Here is a 19,661-nt window from a genome sequence, read left to right as displayed (position 1 = left end):
GACTAGATTAATAACAGTAAAATACAATCTATGAGGTTATTGACCACTTGGTACGATGACGATTGGTTCTTTTTGACTCACGGTGATCTCCAGAAAGCATGAGCGTCTCAAAAGAACTTTATGCACACCTAGGTGGATATAAATGGTATGAGTTTATTTCTGGAGTCAGAGAAGAGAGTCCCAGAGTGGAATATTCTTTGTGAGGAACCAGAATATCAGGTTTTTTCACACTGGAATTCCTGAAACCAATTAAAGTGTAGCTTCTTGGTGCATAAGAAATATCTGTCAATAGTTTCAGGTGTCTCCTACCTACTGCACAACATAAAGGCAGCTGAAGGCTTTGCAGCTTGATGTGTAAAGACGTGCAAACTTGGCTATTTAGAGAAGGTATGCATGTGTGGCATTTTCCTTTTAGAGAGGGTATGTGCAGTGAAATTTAATCTGAAACCATTTTTTTTAACATGTTGCAATGCCCCCCTTTCTTAGAATGCATTACCCTGACCACATCCCTGAAATCCAATTCAGTTACTGCAGCCAAAAAATGGCTGAATCCGTGGTCACTGCACACAACCATAGAGCAAGCACGTTAACCATACTGCCTGGGACAGTTGGCCTGGCCCCAAGGAAATACTGATTGCTATATGTAACTTGTAAGCAACTGGTCTAACACCATTTATAAAGGTATTACAAGCTGTTAAAGAAAACACGACATTTTGCAAACATATTAAAGATCACTTATATTTCCAACAATAACTCCTCTCCCCTCCCAACCCCCCTTCCCCACCAAAAAAAAGCTTCCTTGAAAACTACCTTGGCTGGAATAACTAACACCCTATAATATTAGGCTTCTTTTAGCAGAGAGACTTAGCAAGCAAAGAACCTCTTCCATGCAGATAAAAATAAACTGTCTCTGCTCATCTTTTTTTTTTTTCTAAAAAGATAATTAAGAAGTTTCATTAAAAGAACACATGTTTAGACTGGTCCACTGGTCCTGTGGCATCTAAGGATAAAGCCAACTGAGGAAGCTTTTGCAAGGAGAAAGATTCTTGATGAAGAAGCAGAGATATTGAGCAGCAAAGGAGCCACCGTAGGAGCAAAGAATCCGTTCTTTCTGCTAAAAGTCAGGTCAACATAAAATATAATTATCTTTTGGATTGTGAACATGATAAAGTTGCCCACAATGTTTTAAAATACAGAGATCCTTCAATAATCAGGGCCCTAGTTATGTGCCAATTATAATACATGTAAGCTTGAAAGAAGAACTATAAGTTGGAAACTCATTTATACCACATAAAAAACCTTTTTTGATCCCCAAATATAAATTCTATTTAGTCCTTTTATGTAAACAGAAATTTAAGGGCAGGTCCTAGAAGACAACAGGATCCTAAACAAGATACTTACTCAATCATTATTTTAATCTGAAATAATTGAAGTATATACAGTAAAAATTAACTCTACTTTTATTTAGTAAAATTAAAAAAATTTTCCCTACCTCTCTTTTGAGGCAGGGTCTTCCACAGCCATTTTCACAGGTCAAACCACTGCTATGGTTAAGCTGTGAGTTTGAGTCTCCCCATAAGTTTGTGATTTACTTGTGATTGAAGAAAATCTCTGATTCATATTTGGTTCCCAAAACTCAGGATTAAGTGAATGGATTCAAGATGCTGAAGTGACCAAATAGTCTTAATTAGTCTTGAAACTCTAGATCAAGCTTTAGATTGGCCCATAAGGATGTACCTCAACGGTGGTTCAAGATGCATACATCCATCAGAAAGTGGTATGACCACCACAGCTGCCAGCCAGAAAAAGTAAACATGAAAGTGGGATTCCATACATCAATCAACCTGTCAAAAGTAGGATCTCTTTGAAGCAGCAGTTCATACCACAGCTCCCCAGCAAGTAGATTTTGATTCTGTTCCCAGTTGTATGTCTTGATCTACCATACTTTGTAAACCTTGATTTTCTCACTGTCAATGGGAGGAAATGGAAGGAAATGTCCTCTTCCAGCTCTAAGGAGTTGTGCATTTGGATGACAATCCGGCAAATGACCAGATTTGCTACAGAGGCTTCACATAATCATCATATAAAACTGCAGCCTCTTACAGATCCTGGCCTCACTTTTGGGGGATTTCTTTCCTAGGGGAGTCCCAATTCCTGGCTGCCCAGTCTTCCTTGGTTTACTACCTCATTTTCCTGGGGCATATCCTCCATGAGCTTTCTAAGAAACCATCTGTAGAGGTACTTTTTTTTTTTTCATACTTGGAAACGTCTTTACGGGATTGACAGTTGGGCGTGTACCGAGCTGAGATTAGAAACCATGTTCCTTTGGGTTTTGAAGACTGTTTTACCCTATCACAACACTCAAGGATGTAAGTTTGAGGAGCCAGAGGCCATTCTGCTTCTCAACTCCAGTGTTTCTTAAATTGCAACAGGCACCAGAACTGGGAGTGGGGGGCTTCTTGGAGCACAGATTGTTGAGCCCCACACTCGGGGTTTCCGTTTCGGTAGGCCTGGGTGTGACCTGAGAATCTGCATTTCTACCAAGTTCCCAGATGCTGCTGATGCTGAGGCTCACACTGGGGAGGGGAGAACCACTGTTTATCCTTACAGGTGACCTGCTTTGTATTTGATCTTTCCTCCTCTCAGAGCTTCTCTTTAACCCTGATGTTCTAAAAGAGCACAGTAATGTCCCTCACTGTAGGTTTTTTTTTTTTTCCATTTGCTGGCACTCAGTAGGTCTTTCAACCTAGAGATGTGTGTTTCATGGCTCTGGGAAATTTTTTTGCCTCTTTGATAATTTCCTCTTTTCTAGTTCCACAGATGTCTCTTCATGGAATTCCAATTAGATTTCCAAGTTGATCCTCTCATTTTCTTATTTTTTCCTCTCCAGTTTTCCATCTTTTTATCTTTTGGTTCTTCTTTCTGAGAGCTTTTCAACTGTCTTCCAACACTTCTATTACCTTTTTAAAGTGTCTGTTATATATATATATATATATATATATATATATATATATATATTTTGTTATGGTTGTTTTGGCTGTGTTGGGTCTTCGTTGCTGCGCGCGGGCTATTCTCTAGTTGCAGCGAGCGGGGGCTGCGCTACTCTTCATTGTGGTGCGCAGGCTTCTCATTGCAGTCGCTTCTCTTGTTGTGAAGCACGGGCTCTAGGCGTGCGGGCTCAGTAGTCGTGGTGCACGGGCTTAGTTTCTCGGCGGCACGTGGGATCTTCCCGGACCAGGGCTCGAACCCCTGTCCCTTGCACCATCAGGCGGATTCTTAACCACTGCGCCACCAGGGAAGTCCCTGTTATTATATTTTTAACTTTTAAGGGTCCCTTTCTTATTTTCTGAAATATTCCTTTTATTATTATTATTTACTACTCTTTTCTTATTTTGTGGATATAACATCTCTCTTCTCTCTGGAGATATTGTTTTGAAGTTCCCTTCTCCTTCCATTGTCTCTGGTTCCCTCTTCCTATGTATTTCGGACTCTGACTTTATTCTTACAAACCCTTTCAAGAGACAGTGATCACTGGCTATCCACCCATATTTAGTAAAAAGCGGCCCCGGAAAGCTGGCTGAGGGCTGTGAGGTAAGGACTTGCTGACTGGTGAGTCTCACCACAGGTGGTCTGTTTCATGATGGATCCACATGCATCTGTCTAATCGCTCAGATCCTCCAACCTCCAGGCTGGTGGGGATAAGCTTGACTGCTCGTGTCTGGGAAGGTGAACAGGAACATAAGCTGAGGGGAGGACTGTCATCCTCATATTCAGATCAGACTTAATTTCCCTGACTGCAGAAGATGCTGCCCTCAATCCCCACCCCTTGCCCAGCTGGGCCTGTGCCCCAAATTCCAGAGACTTCGTTTCAACTCTCTAGAGAGTAAACTTCTAGTTTTCTGCCTCCATCGAGGGAGGGTTGGTCACTGGGCCTTAAGTTTTGGAGGGGGAACCTGGAGGTCTGCTTCTTATAAAAGAGTTTTCACCAATGCCCCATTTTCAGTCCTACTCTGCATCCCTATCTTTACCGACTTTGAATTCCTGAAGCATCCTGAGCTTCTGCAGCAAAAAAGTGTTTGCTTCTTTTGGGATTCACTCCACTCTCGCTAAATCATTTACAACTTGTGTGCAGGACTGAAAGATTTTAATGAAATCTTTCATTTGAACTGTCTCCTCTCCTGTTTGCTCTTTGCTCCTGTCTGTGTGCACTTTAGTTCTTTATTTTCATTTTAAGGAGGTTCCAGGATGGAGCAGAGTGAAACAAATGTGCTCAGTCCACCACGCCTTATAGGACGTCTTTAATGGGAATCTGATCAGTGAATAAGACCAGTTTTTCTCTAAAAACCTTCCCTCACAAGTTATTGTAATTTTTTAAATTGAAACATCATTCAACTTAGTCTAACAAAAAATTAGCCTATGTAAATTTTACCTTAAGATGACACTATGAACCAGAAAACATGGCATCATTATTCTGAACCTCAAATTAATAAACAGTTCTCATACAGGGGATTAATCCTGTATGAACACATCAGGCTAAATTAACGTCACGTTATTTTTCTGATATGGTCCACAGACCAATGGGCTAGGAACATCACAAACACAGAATGTCTTGATCTCACCAAGTACTTAACTTGTCCTTGTGAATAAGACACAGAATATGCGGTGGTGATGATCACACAGACAAGTGAGTTTGCATCCCTAGTCTTTATTCAGAGACTGGCATGGACCTTTAGGGAAGATGCTAAGTGGTCTGCTACTGAGGCTGCCTGTGGCCTTGTGCTGTCAACATTTGTATGAATATGAACAGAGATGTGAATAATCAAGTGCAACTCATCCATTAGATATGATCCCAAACCTCTCAATATACTGAAATGATGGTCTAGAAGCAACTAGAGAAATTAAGCTGGGGAAAGGCAGTGTTTTGAATTTTTAATCAATCATTGAAAAAGGCCTATTTGGAAGCAATTCGTGCGAGAATGACAATAGACTTGGGGACCTCGGCTGACCGCAACTTGGTTATGTGCCAATAACACAACACGGTCCTTAAAAAGCTAACATAATGTTATGCTTCATTAACATCCCATATTCTGGTCAAGAGACACAGTCCACCATGTTCTGCATTAGACCCCATCTCAATATCTTGCTCTGGGCACTGGAGGTTAGTGTCATGCTAAAGGACGAGTGTGACAGGAGGACTTTCAGAGTCTAGACCTGCACTGCCCAGCATAATAGCCACCGGCCACATGTGGCTCTTTAAATTTAAATGAAATTTAAAATTTAATTCCTCCATCACACCAGCCACATTTCACGTGTTCAATCCCCATGTGTCCAGCGGCTACCTCAGTGGACTGCACACCTTTCCATTATCGCAGAAAGCTCTACTGGACCGCACCGGTCTAGACCCCACATCGTATAGAAAATGGGAACTGGAACTTGAGCCAGGAGAAGAGAAAGCTTTAAGAAGACCTTACAGGTTAAGACTTGTCAGTTTTATGTTACGATGCGGAAAATAGACTGAAGTTGTTCTCCCCGGTCCACAGACCTAGGACAATAGGCAGAAACTACAGAAAGGCAGAGCCCAGCTTAACAAATAAAGAGTCCCAGCAATTAGAACTATTCCAAATGGAACAGCTCCTCACCCAGGAGTGAGCTTTTGTCCCTGGAAGGGCTCAAGGGGAGGTTGCATAACCTCTCTTCCAGAGAGCTCTCTTCAGTGAGAAATGTCTCGTCCAACTCAAAGTTACAAGGATTGCATGCAGACACTCAAAACTAACATGACATGGGTTCTGACCAGTTATATAATATAGTAAACCATTTCTAATTCCCTTCACCCTTTTCTTGATACTTGTATGAGGACAGAGGTGAGGAAGTGAAAGCAAGACTGACAGGAGGAGGAGAATAAGAGGAAAGAGGGATTTATACGATGAACTGATGAGTGTCCTGACTCTGTAAACATGCATTCATCTTTAAAGAGTACTGCCCTCTGTTCCCAGGCCAATACCTTATGCAGGATGACATGGCCATTGGTGATGAAGTACAAAAGCATCTTATTTTCTTCAAAAAAAAATTATGCTCGTTTTGATTCTAACTCCGTATGTTTGTTTTGTTATAAAAAATTTAAAATGGTTTGTGCATTGTAAAACTGACAGTCCCAGAATGTATACCATGTTTATCCTGTGCTGAACGGTACTTGCAGTGAATATTACCTTAATATTTCATGCTGCCTTCAGCCTCAATCTAGAGACTGCTCTATCTACCAGCTAAAGCTTTCTGGAGAGGAAGGGAGACAGCCAGGCCGGTGACTTTAAGTGCTAGAAAGGACGTGCTAATATTTATAACTGTCTTTTCTTTCATGTTTTGAATTTAGTACTTAAGCAACTTGCAGCCAGACAGAGAAGGGGAGGTGCTGGTTAGAGCCCTGTTTCATTGTTCTGGTCTCTCTAACCAACAACTAGATCCCATACCTCTAGGCTACGGAGGACAGCACAGACAGTAAAAGAAGGGAGAGAAGGAGGAAAAGTAACTAGGCCAGGACAGAGACACATGTTGAATCTTGCCTCCCAGTCATGAAAAGCAACTGCTGTAACGTTATTGTTTTGTCTGGTCTTGGAAGCACAAGCCTCACAAGCAGAGAGAGGAGCAGGAGCTGTATTTGATACTTCAAAGCAGCCAACAAAAGGCTAACATGAAGTTGAGGGAAAGGATGAGAAAATGCTGTAGGTTCAGGATAAACACTGGTAAAACAGGAGTTCTTGTGGCAAGTTATACTGGAAGGTCAAGTTCGAGGGACTGTGGGTCAATTTTATGGGCTCCAAGAGCCATCATTGAAGAAAGGTGCCCAACTGGGTCACCAAGTCAAATCTAAGAATGTTGCCACCTTGGAACAAAGTTTTATTAATGAAAATAATTTTAAGTGTGTACAGAGAGGCAGGAACAAAAAGGTTAACTGACTAGTCTCCTCTGCAATTAACTATGTATTAATTTGGACTGGGAAACTGACTCAGTCATTCATTTAGCAAACATGGACTGAGTGGCCACCATATGCCAGGCGCTGAGTTACATGACAGAGTTACAACGGGGACAAAAACAGACATGATCTCAGCTTTTATAACGTTTCATTCTGGTGGTGGGAGTGGACATTAAAGAATCACAAATATACAACTGAAAATGGGATTGCATTTATGATAACAACATAGACACTGTAAATAAATGAGATATGAAAATGTGTAAGTCTAACTTAGCAAAAGCTGGGGGAGGGTGAGTATTTCTAGGCAAAGGGACTTGAGGCAGGAACAAGCTGGCACATTCCTAGAAATGAGGAATGATTCTAGAGAAGGCTGACAGGAAAAGAGGACTCAGGTCACGCAGAGAATTGTCTATCCTGAGAAGGATTTTTGCTCCTGATTTAAGAGCAATGGGAAATTCTTGAAGGGTTTAAAGAGCCATGACACGATCACAAATTTATGTTTCAAATACAGCCACTGTAACTTGAGAATACAAAAACCTAGCAAATGTGTATTTTGGGGACCAGTTTATGATTAAATGTGAAGGTAAACTTAGAGAGTATTACACATACGGCTCTGTGTACAGTGAGCTCTCTTATGTGCAAATCACATACACACATTTTAAAATCCAATAAAAGATTACAACTTATCATATTAAGGTGTTTATGTGTTTGTTCTGTAAGACATGGGCTTCATGAGCTTACTGCTATTAAACACAGTAATGTCTGGCTTGCTTGTACTGGTGAAGGTGGTGGCCCTCGAATGCAATGTCCTTCACATATGAAGACACTAGTCCATTTATTCTCATCTGTAGAGCACACAGTTGGGGCTGCATTTTTCAGTTAAGGTGGTCAAATTCCTTGGGCTCGTCTACACCCACATGTGGGTAAAGATGGGACACAGCTTGTGTCCACTTCATCAGAACCCTGATTCCCCAGAAACTGAAGTTCTCATTTTGAGTGAAGTGTCTCCCTAATTTCCTTAATTGACATGATACACGGGTGACTGCTTTTCAAATGCTGATTTATATAGGCTTTGGTTTAAAAAAAAACCTTTGTTTTTACCTTTGAGCTTTACCTCCCGGTTATAAAATTACTTAGCTATACCATCACTTGAGAACATATAAAAATGCTTGCCTTTCCCACATGCAGCTTTATTTCTGAGCTGTGAGCTATTAAAATAACAATGTATTTTCAAAGTTATAAGCAGAATTTGGTGAATCATTTAAATAAATTCTGTGCCAAGCAACCAGACAATAGCCTCTTCAGTCTCCCAAACTGATTTTTCATTAGTCTGATTTGGGGACTGTAATGAGAATGCATGCTTCTGGATGGAATTCCCACTTGACATGGTGCCGGGTTCAGTGCACAGTTAACAGAACACTGCAGACCTGACTTCTAGTCATTAGTCCAACTCTACTCCTTTCAGCATACAGAAGCCCACACTCACGTGACTCCCACGCAATGGTCAATTTCCTTTTGTGGGAAAAGGAGGTGTGGCCCTAACATACAGCAAGGCTCAGAGCAGAGAACAGTTCTAAAGGTGGATGGATAACAGGTATTCGGCAAGGCATAACTGTTAATTATCAAAGTCACATTACTGAGGGGTCTATGACACTTGACTTTGAATATGAGCACTGTTTAATGACTACTTGAGAAAAAGGAGAGAAGCAGATTTGGTGCTTAATTGAAATGTAGTTATTTCATTTCTCTGCTTAAAAAAAAAGTCAATTACTCCCCCAAAACCTGTAAAACACCGAAGCTTGATCCCTGTCAGTGTAACCAAGTCTCCTTCCCAGTCTAGACCTCACTAACCCTCTCACTCTACATACATTGAAAGGACAGCCCTCCTCTGCTTCTCTCTATTAACCAGGGCATCTCCTCCTTGGAGTATCTCTTTTTTCTTTATTGTCTGTCTGCCCATTATATTCATTCAAAGCCCCTGGGAGGCAGAGGCCGGGTGCTATTTTTCTTTGTTCTCCAGCACTCAGCACATAGTAGGTGGTGTTCTGGGGGCACTTTAAACAGCTCCAAATCCACCTTATAGTTATATAAACCCTCAGGTTAGAAACGGTGTTCATTTAGTAATTATAATTGAGTGCTCACTGATTTTTTTGGAACTATTTGAAGAGAGCAAAAGTTTTCCTGATAACTCACCCCAAATGCCAAGTTCTTCCTCCCTCCCTCATCTATTGCTACCAGGATAATCTTTCTAAATCCTGCCCTCCTCCGGTGACCCTCCTGTTCGAGAATCCACTGTGCGCCCCCCCCCCCCCCCGCCCCAGTCTCTGTGTCTTCCCCCAGCCCACTGCAACTGTATCAGCAGCAGCTGTGGTCGCTCACGCCATCCGGAGCCCTTTCATGTACAATATGCCATTTGATCCTTCACCGGAACCATATGAGATAGACGGGCAGACATCTTACACTGTTCCTACAGATAAACAAAGCAGAGTTCATTAGCTCTGCCTGAGGTCAGACAGGTCATTAGAGTGAAACAAGACAAAAACCTGGGGGGCCCCATTTCCAGCTCAGGTCTCTCTACTTCCGCACAAGGGCCCGAGATCTCTCATCTGCTCAGATATTTAATGAGAACCTCTTATGTGCCAGAGACTGGACTGGGCTCCTGAGGCGACAGAGAGCTCAGTAAGACACGAGTCCAACCCTGGAGTGAGAGGTATGACACATGCCATGAGAGAACCACAGGTACTGCGCTTGTAGGAGTTTCAAAACTGAAGAAAGAAAGGTCACCACCCTTCTCCAAATTCTACAATGACTACTGTTCATGCTACAGGAATTGCTAAGACTCCCTACTACCCAGGATTGTTCTCCATAGCATATAAATCAGATCAGACCTCTGATGGAAGGCAGGACTCTCATCCCCAAAGCGTCTCCCCTGCAGGAGGACACATGATGTGATGGGGCCACGTCTCAGGCAGACTCAGGTTCTAAAGCCCGTGGAGGGGGGAAGATCATCTATCATTGATACACCCCTGAAAAACCCTTAAAAACACCAGCAAAGGTTTTTTATGCACACATGTGTTCTCTCTCTCTCTCTCTCTCTCTCAATGATTCCTGTAGGGCCAGTTTTTCCTTTGGTGTTAGGACAGATCAATTTCCTGTTTTGTTGTTGTCGTTGTTTTGTATTTTGAATTTTTAGTTCAGGACCTGATGAAGTAGTTCCCATGCACATTGGGCACAGGGGCTAGGAAATATATCTATCTCTGAAGACCAGTCATCCTCAGTCGTCTGAGATATACAAACTTCAAAAGGCAAATGGGAAAGGGGGCTTTTATTTCCTGCATACTTTCACTTCACACACACTCCAGGGCATGCGCTCGCTGGGCAGAATGGTGAGCTAAATCCTTCTGCTACTTAAATTACTTCTCTTGTGTTCTTCCTTTCTTTCTTTTAATTTTTAGCATTGCTGTTGCTATAGTTTTTTATTTTGTTTCTTGCCAAGCATGCACAGCTGAACACAGGTTAAGACACAGGTAGGCATTTTCTCCACTGTACATTTTTAGCCTCTTCTATAGACTAAGTCTCTAGGAGGAGATCTGTCTGAATCATGTTAAATGCATGTGGTTGTTCCATAAGTATTCCTTAATTCAATGCATATACGAATTAAGCCCCGATTGTATGCCATATAACCTGCATTAAGTACTAGGGAAAACAAGAGTCAGCCCCAGAGGTCTCATAGTCAGGGGAGAAAAATATGAACAGGGTCATCTCATGGCCATGTAGCAGCTGGATATACAAGGCAAGATGGGCCTGGACAGGGCAGGGGAGGCTTACGGAGATGACCCCCACCCCCAGGATGCTCCTCATGACTCCCTCCCTCACCTGCAGACCTTAACTCAAGTGTCACATTCCCAGTGGGCCCCTCCCCTCAGCCCCATTTAAAACTGTAAACTGCTCCCCCTCTTCCACCACACATACTCCTATAACTCCTCTCTCCCTAGCACTTAGTTCCTTCTGATCACATCTCTCTCTTTTTTGGGGGGGGAGGGTGCTGTGTCAGGTCTTTAGTTGCGGCATGCGGGATTTTTTTTTTTTTTTGCGGTATGCGGGCCTCTCACTGTTGTGGCCTCTCCCGTTGCGGAGCACAGGCTCCGGACGCGCAGGCTCAGCGGCCACGGCTCACAGGCCCAGCGGTTCCGCGGCATGTGGGATCTTCCCGAACTGGGACACGAACCCGTGTCCCCTGCATCGGCAGGTGGACTCTCAACCACTGCGCCACCAGGGAAGCCCAGTTGCGGCACGCGGGATCTTCACTACAGCGCACAGGCTTCTCTCTAGTTGTGGCGCACGGGCTCCAGAGTGCGTGGGCTCTGTAGTTTGCGGCACGCGGGCTCCTACAGTTGAGGCACATGGACTTAGCTGCCCCGCGGCATGTGGGATCTTAGTTCCCCGACCAGGGATCAAACCTGCGTCCCCTGCATTGGAAGGCGGATTCTTAACCACTGGACCACCGGAGAAGTCCCATCTCTTATTTATTTTACTCTCCGTCTTTTTCCTTACATGAGAAGATCAGCCCCACGAAGGCAGGGATTTCTGTCTGTTTTGTTCACTGTTGAACTTTGGCCTTAGAATAGCACCGAACACATAGCAGGATTTGATAAGTCTTCAAAAAGCAGCCTTCCTGACCATCCTAAAGGGCAGCCGACCGAGCTCTCCATCCCTTCGCCCTCCTTTCTTTTCCTTCACAGCCATTATCAAGAACTGAAGTTACCTTTTCTTTTAAAGTTTGTTTACTTATTTTTCTCTCACCCCTCACATGGACAGAAGCTTCACAGTAAGAGGGAGTTTTTTGTCTGCTTTGTTCATTGTGGTGTCCCCAGCACTCTAAACGGAACCTGGCACTGTTTGTTTCTTTGATAAATTTTCGTTGAATGAATGACCGGCATCCCCATGCCTGTGGCTCATGTCCACTGACCACTCAGCTTATGCCAGGCAGGTTTCACTACATTCTCTCTCCCAATCCTCACAACAACCTGATGCGGTGTGTGCTTTTATTATTCTCGTTTTATAGAGTAGGAAGCACAGACAGACTGTACCTTGCCCAAGGGCACAAACTACCAAAGAGAAGAGCCAGCTATTAATGGCAAGCCATCCAACCTGAGCTTTGCTTTTAATCACTGTTCTACTGACTCGACGGAAGCGGCACTATGGGACAACAGGGCCACCATCGCATCAGGTCTACTGTGGTGGCTTCCTCATTATCTGGCCCCTCTAAGCCCCCTCCTGCCACTGCCAGGCCATTCTCCACACTAAAGCCAGAATGACGTTTTCCAATAGCAAAACTAATCACCTCACTCTGCTTTAAGTCACTTCAATGGCGGTGGCGCATACCTGTTGGGGTCCCACCGGCAAAAGTGATCAGTATTTGTAATAACCTCTCTAGAAGGATGACACTGTCATCTCTGAAAAAATGACAGGTTATGAAGAAAAGGATGGACTTGGGAGAAATGCTCTACCTTCGAGATAATAATGAAAAAAGGCTTATCTGGTTATGACAACTTGGCCTCTTCAGTAATTCAGAAATATGTATGTAATATCTGATCAGAATCTCAAGTAGATGTGTTAAAATGGATTTACTTGGGCCCCACCCAAACACATTAATTCAGAATCTCTAGGGATGGGGTCAGGAAATCTACATCTTCACCAGTAATCTAGGTCTCCCTTTGACATTCCTTCATGTAAACCTTTTCAAGTCTAAGATACCAGGCAAAGCACCTGCATGTTGGACGATACCATATAAACGATCAGTGTCAAGACAAGACCCAACTAGCTCTATTTTATGACCAATAAGGCCTCTTGTTCAACAGTCATGTTACATAACTTATGGATTCAAACCTGCCCTAACTCAGGTTACAGGTTTCAAAAATGTCCAAAGTTGGGCAGCTCGTGCAACATACAAGAAGCCAGAACTATCACATCTGGTAAAATCAACTCGCTTATGCCAGGTCAACGGTTTTAGTATATATGCTCATTCCAAAAATTATTCCACTTCTTCCCTTAAAATATACCATCCTGCCATGTGTGGCTAGGAAATTAAGAAAAATAAACACAAAACACAAACCATGTTTTGCGCACAGCGTGCCAGTTGACTTCTGAGCTACTGCTGTGTGGGATTCAAAGGAAAGCAAGTCTATTCAGGTCTTTTACCTCCTGCAAATTCCAATGGTCAGAGATGAGCTTTGTTAATGGGGAAGTTGAATGCTAATCCAACCTTCATTCCAAGATGCTGGCATTCTACCAGGCTTCCCTGACATTATCAGAACTGGTCCCTAAGTGAATTCATCTCTGGCCATGGGTGACAACTGACCCAATATTAGTTGTTGGCTCCTGCAGCTGAGAGAAGAGGAAGGTCTTACCAGGTACAGTCTTCCCTGCATCCAGGCCGTCCAGCTGGCAGAGGCCCTCACCGCACAGAGCAGCAATGGTATAAGAAAGAAATCTTGACAGAAGTCAGATTGTCTTGGGAACTACTTGGAAAGATATGGGATTTAATTGTGGTGCTATAGCAAATTTCTAATCTGAGCCATGTTATGTGGTTTAACTTTTTTTTTTTTTTTGAAACTTCAGAAATGTATTTAAGTACTGACTTTTGACTCTGGTTATTTTCAAGTGCTTCTATATAAACAAAAACAGTCTACCCTACGCAAGACAGAAATGAACAGTGCTTTAGAAACAATGACTATGTATTACGAAATCCAAAGAAGCCTACAGAAGAAACAAAACATTTACAGAAAAGAACAGCCAGAGAAGTAAATTTTTCAAGATATTTCACAGATATAAAAACAATGTTTACTATGCACATGGAATTAACAGCCCCGTGACATAAATTACTCTTTGGAGAGTCTATGTGATCTAGGCAATAAATAGGATCTATCATTATATAAGAGGAACAAAGCAATCCCTGGTTAGATGTACTACGACAAATTAAGGGGAAGAAAGTGAGATTATTCGAGTTCAGTAAAGTTTATTCAGCACTCACTAAAGTGAAACACAAACAAAAATATGGAGAAGAGTTCAGATGTTGAAGGTTTCTAGTTTTCTAATTACAAACTACAGCTTTAAAGTGTAAAAATCACTAGGCTATTTACTTCTCATCAAACTTTCTAATTTCCTTACAAGTTCTTACGCTTTCACCTCTATACCATGCCAAAGAGAAGATTGTTTTCCTCATCCCACCCAGATTCCCAAACTCTACTGCAGACCCTCTCAGCCATGAATCATGCAGTGACCCTCAAGACCCCCTGAACATGCTGACAGTATCTGCCAATACACAGGACAAGGACAGCAGGGCAAGGAAGTGGCATTCCCTGGGATTTAAATAGGCCCCAGTGGTCAAATGAGAATAGCTAAAGATGTTAAGGATACCCAAAGCAGTATCCCATTCAGACTCCAAAATTTTAAGCAATTGGGAAAGCCAAAACTGGTATTAATGCTAGCATAAAAACCTTTTTTAAATTCAGTGTTTATTTGTCAAATACCAACTGCTTTTTCTTTTATTCCTTTCTGTTTCTGATCTTTGGAAAAACCCCATCAGTATCAAATGTCACTTAGTTCTCATTCAGACAGAGGAAAGCAGACACAGGGGCTGTACCCGTGACTTAGCTGACCTGGGCCCTCAGTAAAAACAAACCTCTATAAACCACCAGATGTAAGCAATTGGGTAGTGATCACTGTAATTAATTGAACAGATTTCCTGAAATTTACTGGACAATTTCAACCCTCCTAACACCTTTCCCAGATACAACTAACAATGGTGCTTTTTTTCTTAAGTTGTTTGAAGGAGGAAAACATTTTAAACTTCAGTGGCTTAAATATATTTTTAAATTACTCAAGATTAAGGTGGTAGATTATTTAATTTTAGAAATCAAACCATGCTCATTCTAAATGCTGTCTTTAAAGGCCAGAAGTTAACATTATTCCAAAACATCTCCACTGCATGAATATAAACACGTGATCTGCCCTAATAATACACAAAATTTAACACAATTTTACTCTTATCTGAAAACTCAGAACTGCAAAATAACATGCAATGATATTTCTAACTTCAATGACCTATTGAATTTTAACTGTATCAAGTCGATATTTTGATTTGATGTTTCTGGACCTTGATTTCCACGGCAGGCGCCACACTTAAAAGAGGATACATCAGTGCTTCATTATCGACTCCATTTCTCCTCCCCAAATAACTCCGATCGTTCTCCACTAGGAATTATGTAATACCGTATCCACAGATCCCATGTAGACCATTGAGTGATAACCAGAATTTAAGTCCTAGTCACCATAATTAAATACATGTCCCTATGGGGTGAAGGTGGCTTCTCTGAGTCTTGAAGGCCACAGCAGCAATAACAGCATAGTGTTAAGTGTTCTTGTTACAATGATACTTAAAATTTAGGAGCGCGCGCGTGCGAGAGAGAGAGAGAGAGAGAGAGAGAGAGAGAGAGAGAGAGAGAGAGACAGGCTAGGAAACAAGTCAACCAGTTTAAAGGAAGCTTATTTTGCTTGTAAGATCTGTACTCTAGCCCATATGGAACTGCCCCCTCCCGCCCCCCCCGCCCCGTCCCCGCAAACATACATTCAAAACCCTCCTAACGTTCACTTACAAGGAGAGAAGTGTAATATTTGCTGAGACTGGCCCTAGATTTGGAATGGTCTCCAATTCATTGTTGTTCAGTTTCCTATAAATGCCAAAAGAGAGAGAGAGAGAGAGAAGCAGATTATGCAATCTGTAATCCACAGAGGTGAAAACTTTATAACATTATTTAAAGATCCCTCCCAAGTTAAAAGTTTTAAATAATTCCCTGTAACCCAAACGTTCTTTACAATAAAATACTGTGATAGGTGGTACATTTGATTCCAACCGCAAGCAGAAAGTAGCTGAACTCACACTTCTCGAAGGCTGTGAAGGTGGCTCGTGGAACTTGCCTTGATGAAAGACAATCTGTTGTGACTTAAGTCCCTATGAAAAAACAAAAATAAAATTATAAGTAGTTTCCAAAAATCACTAATAATGCTTAATGATGGGCAAGACAGAGTGGATTTATGAACTCCTCTCAACACTAGCGACAGCATAAGAAATAATTGTCCATCCTGCCCATAAACGAGAGGGCAAACTCCAAAACACAAACTCTGAGGACAAAGTTAGTTCAGGAGGCTGGCAGATTCAAATGCTCCAAGCCCACAAATGTTTTAGGAGATGGGTTTTGGTCCAGGGTGAACAGATCCTTTGTGAACTGGTTGTTTTGCTTCGCCCTCCCCATCCACTACCAACTCCTCACTTCCACCTTGATATGATGAAGTCATAGCTTATGAAAACTGGCTAATTAGTCAGGTTGCTGAAACTAAAACCTCGAAAGAAACCTTATTATCACAAAACTAAGCATCAGAGTCCTTATTACAGTCAAAGTAGAAATTCCTTTTCACACATATTTGTTTCCCTGGGTTAAGGCAACAAATTGTTTAAAGTACTGCTGTGTGTGTGTGTGTGTGTGTGTGTGTGTGTTGAGCAGGTAGGAAACAACCCAAACTCTCTGCTTTCCTGAATTCTCCAAATCTCAGTATCTCAATATAATGTATAATTTAAACCACATCAACCACCTAACAAAGTTTAGTAGACTGTTCAGAAATCCGTGATCAGATTTCTTTTCAATTATTAAAATAAACCTGCCTCTAACTCAGAGACTCAATGTAACTTAGTAACCATTTCCATAGGACATCAACCGAACGCCTACGTATGCAGTATTCTAGGCTAGGACGTCAGCTCAGCATTGAGGATGAAAATGTGAAACAAAATCCGGCAAATACTTGGTTATATTGGTCAATACACTAAGCGCCTTCAAACTGGTCTAAGGAAAATGAAATGGCTGAACAGCTACTGAAAACCAGGCTGCCACACAGGATGGCTGAAAGCTCTCCCACTGAAAGAGGCATACCCACCCTTCCTAGATTAACTCCTTCAGTGCTTAAACGTGAAGAGTTTTTAATAACCGAAGTTAGAGATAACCAGACTTGATTGGAGAAAAGCAGGAACCATTTGCTATATATCAATACCTAAGTATGCCTCCCGCAACAACAAAAAAGGCAGAGAAATCACATCCAGAGAAGCGCAGTGTTACTTTGTGCACATCCATTAGGGTAACAATTAGAAATCAGAGATCCTATCAGTCTTTGAATTTTTGTTTTGACAATAAACCTGGATTTCTCTATTTCACCTAAAAGGAAAAAAAAAAAATTTTGCAAAAGGTTTTATTTGAAACATGTTTGCCTAAAGACCTACCAGACAGTAACAGACATGAGCAGATTTGTTCCGGTAGAGTTATAACATGAAAAAAAATCTGGCACAGTCTTTAAACTATAAAAATCCTGCAATTACAACCACTGCTGTGCATGCTCCCCACGCTGGAACCAGACACTTTCCCTCACGGCCCAGCTCGCATCCATCTGGAGTTCATCAAGGAAACCATGGGCCCCACGGCTCACGTTAGGATTCAGACAAAACCTGTGTGCTTTTAGCACCCCAGACAGTCACAGATTTCCCACAGGCTTTAAAAAACAACCGTGGAAAAGAGGTCTTCACCTGGGAGGTAGCCTGAATCAACAGAAAGGCTCATTTGGACCCACTCAACTAAAGAACGTTGCACTAAGCCTACAACTGCATCCCCTATTGTTTCAAGAGTTCAGTGGAAAGGGGGCACCCATCTGGCATTCCCAGCTCACACAGGTGATTTTCTTTTTGATTAGAAAAAACAAAAATTCCACTTTTCATTTCATTTTAAGGATTATTTCTCAGGGCAATACGGTGAGGAAAAAAATAAAAAAATAAAAAGATTGCGTGCTTTAACTTTTTTTTTTTTTCCTGACCAGTAACAGGATGAAATCTCCAACAAAAGACCTGTAAAATGAGAAACTGTGCCTTCAGAGAACAGGGCACATGCTAGGGACCCCTCACTTCTGATCCAGAAGCAGGAGCTGGCAACCTTAAATATTTCAGTTATTGTGACACACTTCCATTCCAGTGCTGTGTGTACTATTAAAACCACATTATATGGGGAAGAAAAAAAAAAATCATCCCTGAAGTGACTTTTACTGCTAAATACTTAAAGCCATGAAACTTTTAATGCACCTAAATTTAGATTTAATACAGTTTATGTTTCAGAAACGATTAAAGGATGCCATATTTTCCTAAATCTCCTTGTATTGCTTTTTATGGCTAGACCATTAAAAACAAATTCAACTTGTACAATGTCGATGTTTTCTTAAACCCCATTACATTCAATAAGGAAGGCAGATGCTTTGTTTTTTTAGATTTCCAGTAATGACCACCTTCCCCAGAAACCTTTCCTAAAAAACTTTTTGTAATGAGGTTAATAAATGGGAAAGGTGGCGAGGTAGGGAGGTGTGAACTATTTACCCAAAACTCAGCCGGCCAAACACTTGCAAACCAAACTCTACACAATAGAGAGAAGTCTCTTTTCCTGCATATTAGCAAGCGAATAAATATATATGGAAAATAATTAATATACAACATTTGGTTCCAGCTCTCATTTTCCTCCTTTTAGCATTTGGAAATCTGACTTCCAAGTCAAATTTTAAAATGCAAATCCAGCACAGCTTCTTAATCAATCCCACTGGGGCCTGCAGAGCTGCTAATTCAGCAGAAATCTGGAAGGCTGAAAAACAAAAAGCCAAGCTGTAGCTGTTTTAAGACACTGATCCAAAGTGACTCATAAATCAGCCTGCTATGTTCAAGTTTTAGTCTGGAAAATATAGAAAAACAGCTGTGAAAATCATAAGGACTAATACCCCTAACCCGAGCCCCAATTTTGGTACGAACCAGAGGATTTATAACAGGCAGACACTAAAGAAGCCACACCAGCAGAAAGTACCTTTCAGACTTTTTTTTGCCTGAGCCCAGCTAACTCAAAGCTTTCTATGTGAGAAAACAAATAGTTCTGAAATTCCATTGAGATTTTAATAATACTTGAAACTCTTCTTGATAATTGGGCAACTTTTCCCTCTTTTGGCTAAGTAAACATATTCTAACTAGCCCTCCTCTTTGGGCTCCCAACTCGTTGTAAGCACATACTCTAGATGTAAACTCCAGTCTGCTTTTAAAGGCAGTTGTAAGGAACGCTGAAAATACTGACTGTTTTAAGAGCCACTTTCATTAAAGGATTAAAAGTTCCTTTTTGAAAAGAGAACTAACTACAATATGACGATTTTACAGCTCAAACAATTCAACTTTTCACACATGGGATTCCTATGGCCATAAATTACAACTGAATAAACTGGAAAAAAATACACGCACACACGTACATTAAATAGATTAAGTTTTTAACTTACCAATTCAACAAATGAAACAAAAGCTAGACACCAAACTTTTTCTGAAGAGTGCTCTCAAGAAGTATTTCTAAGGAGAACTTTTACTTTAATTAACTGAGGAAAAGGAAGTTAAGATATGGGGAAGAACAATATGCATTTTTCTACTTATTTCTGAACTCTGGGAACAGTCTCCTTAAAAGCTTTTCAAATTATGTAAAATTTAAGAAGCAGCTATCTTATGCCTCCTGCTCCAAATACCGAGTTAAACAGAAGTTAAGGCTCAATTCCATGTATTTTTTCTGCTCCTTTCAAAGGTGGA

At 41.5% G+C, this 19,661-nt stretch overlaps 1 protein-coding gene across 1 annotated transcript in view; it reads right to left on the bottom strand.

Moving 5' to 3' along the window:
• LRIG3 (leucine rich repeats and immunoglobulin like domains 3) overlaps positions 1-19,661 on the bottom strand; it is a 46,420-nt gene that overhangs the window by 24,272 nt on the left and 2,487 nt on the right. The window contains exons 2-3 of the mRNA XM_030866442.2: positions 15,909-15,980; positions 15,625-15,699 (exon numbers count right to left, since the gene is read on the bottom strand). Coding sequence (XP_030722302.1) covers positions 15,625-15,699; positions 15,909-15,980 — 147 coding nt within the window. The remainder of the gene's footprint in view (positions 1-15,624; positions 15,700-15,908; positions 15,981-19,661) is intronic.

Source organism: Globicephala melas, chromosome 10, assembly GCF_963455315.2.
Source record: "Globicephala melas chromosome 10, mGloMel1.2, whole genome shotgun sequence".
In the NCBI taxonomy this organism is placed as follows: Eukaryota; Metazoa; Chordata; class Mammalia; order Artiodactyla; family Delphinidae; genus Globicephala; species Globicephala melas.
The sequence above is the reverse complement of the archived record's forward strand: the minus strand, read 5'-3'. Positions and strand labels throughout refer to the sequence as shown.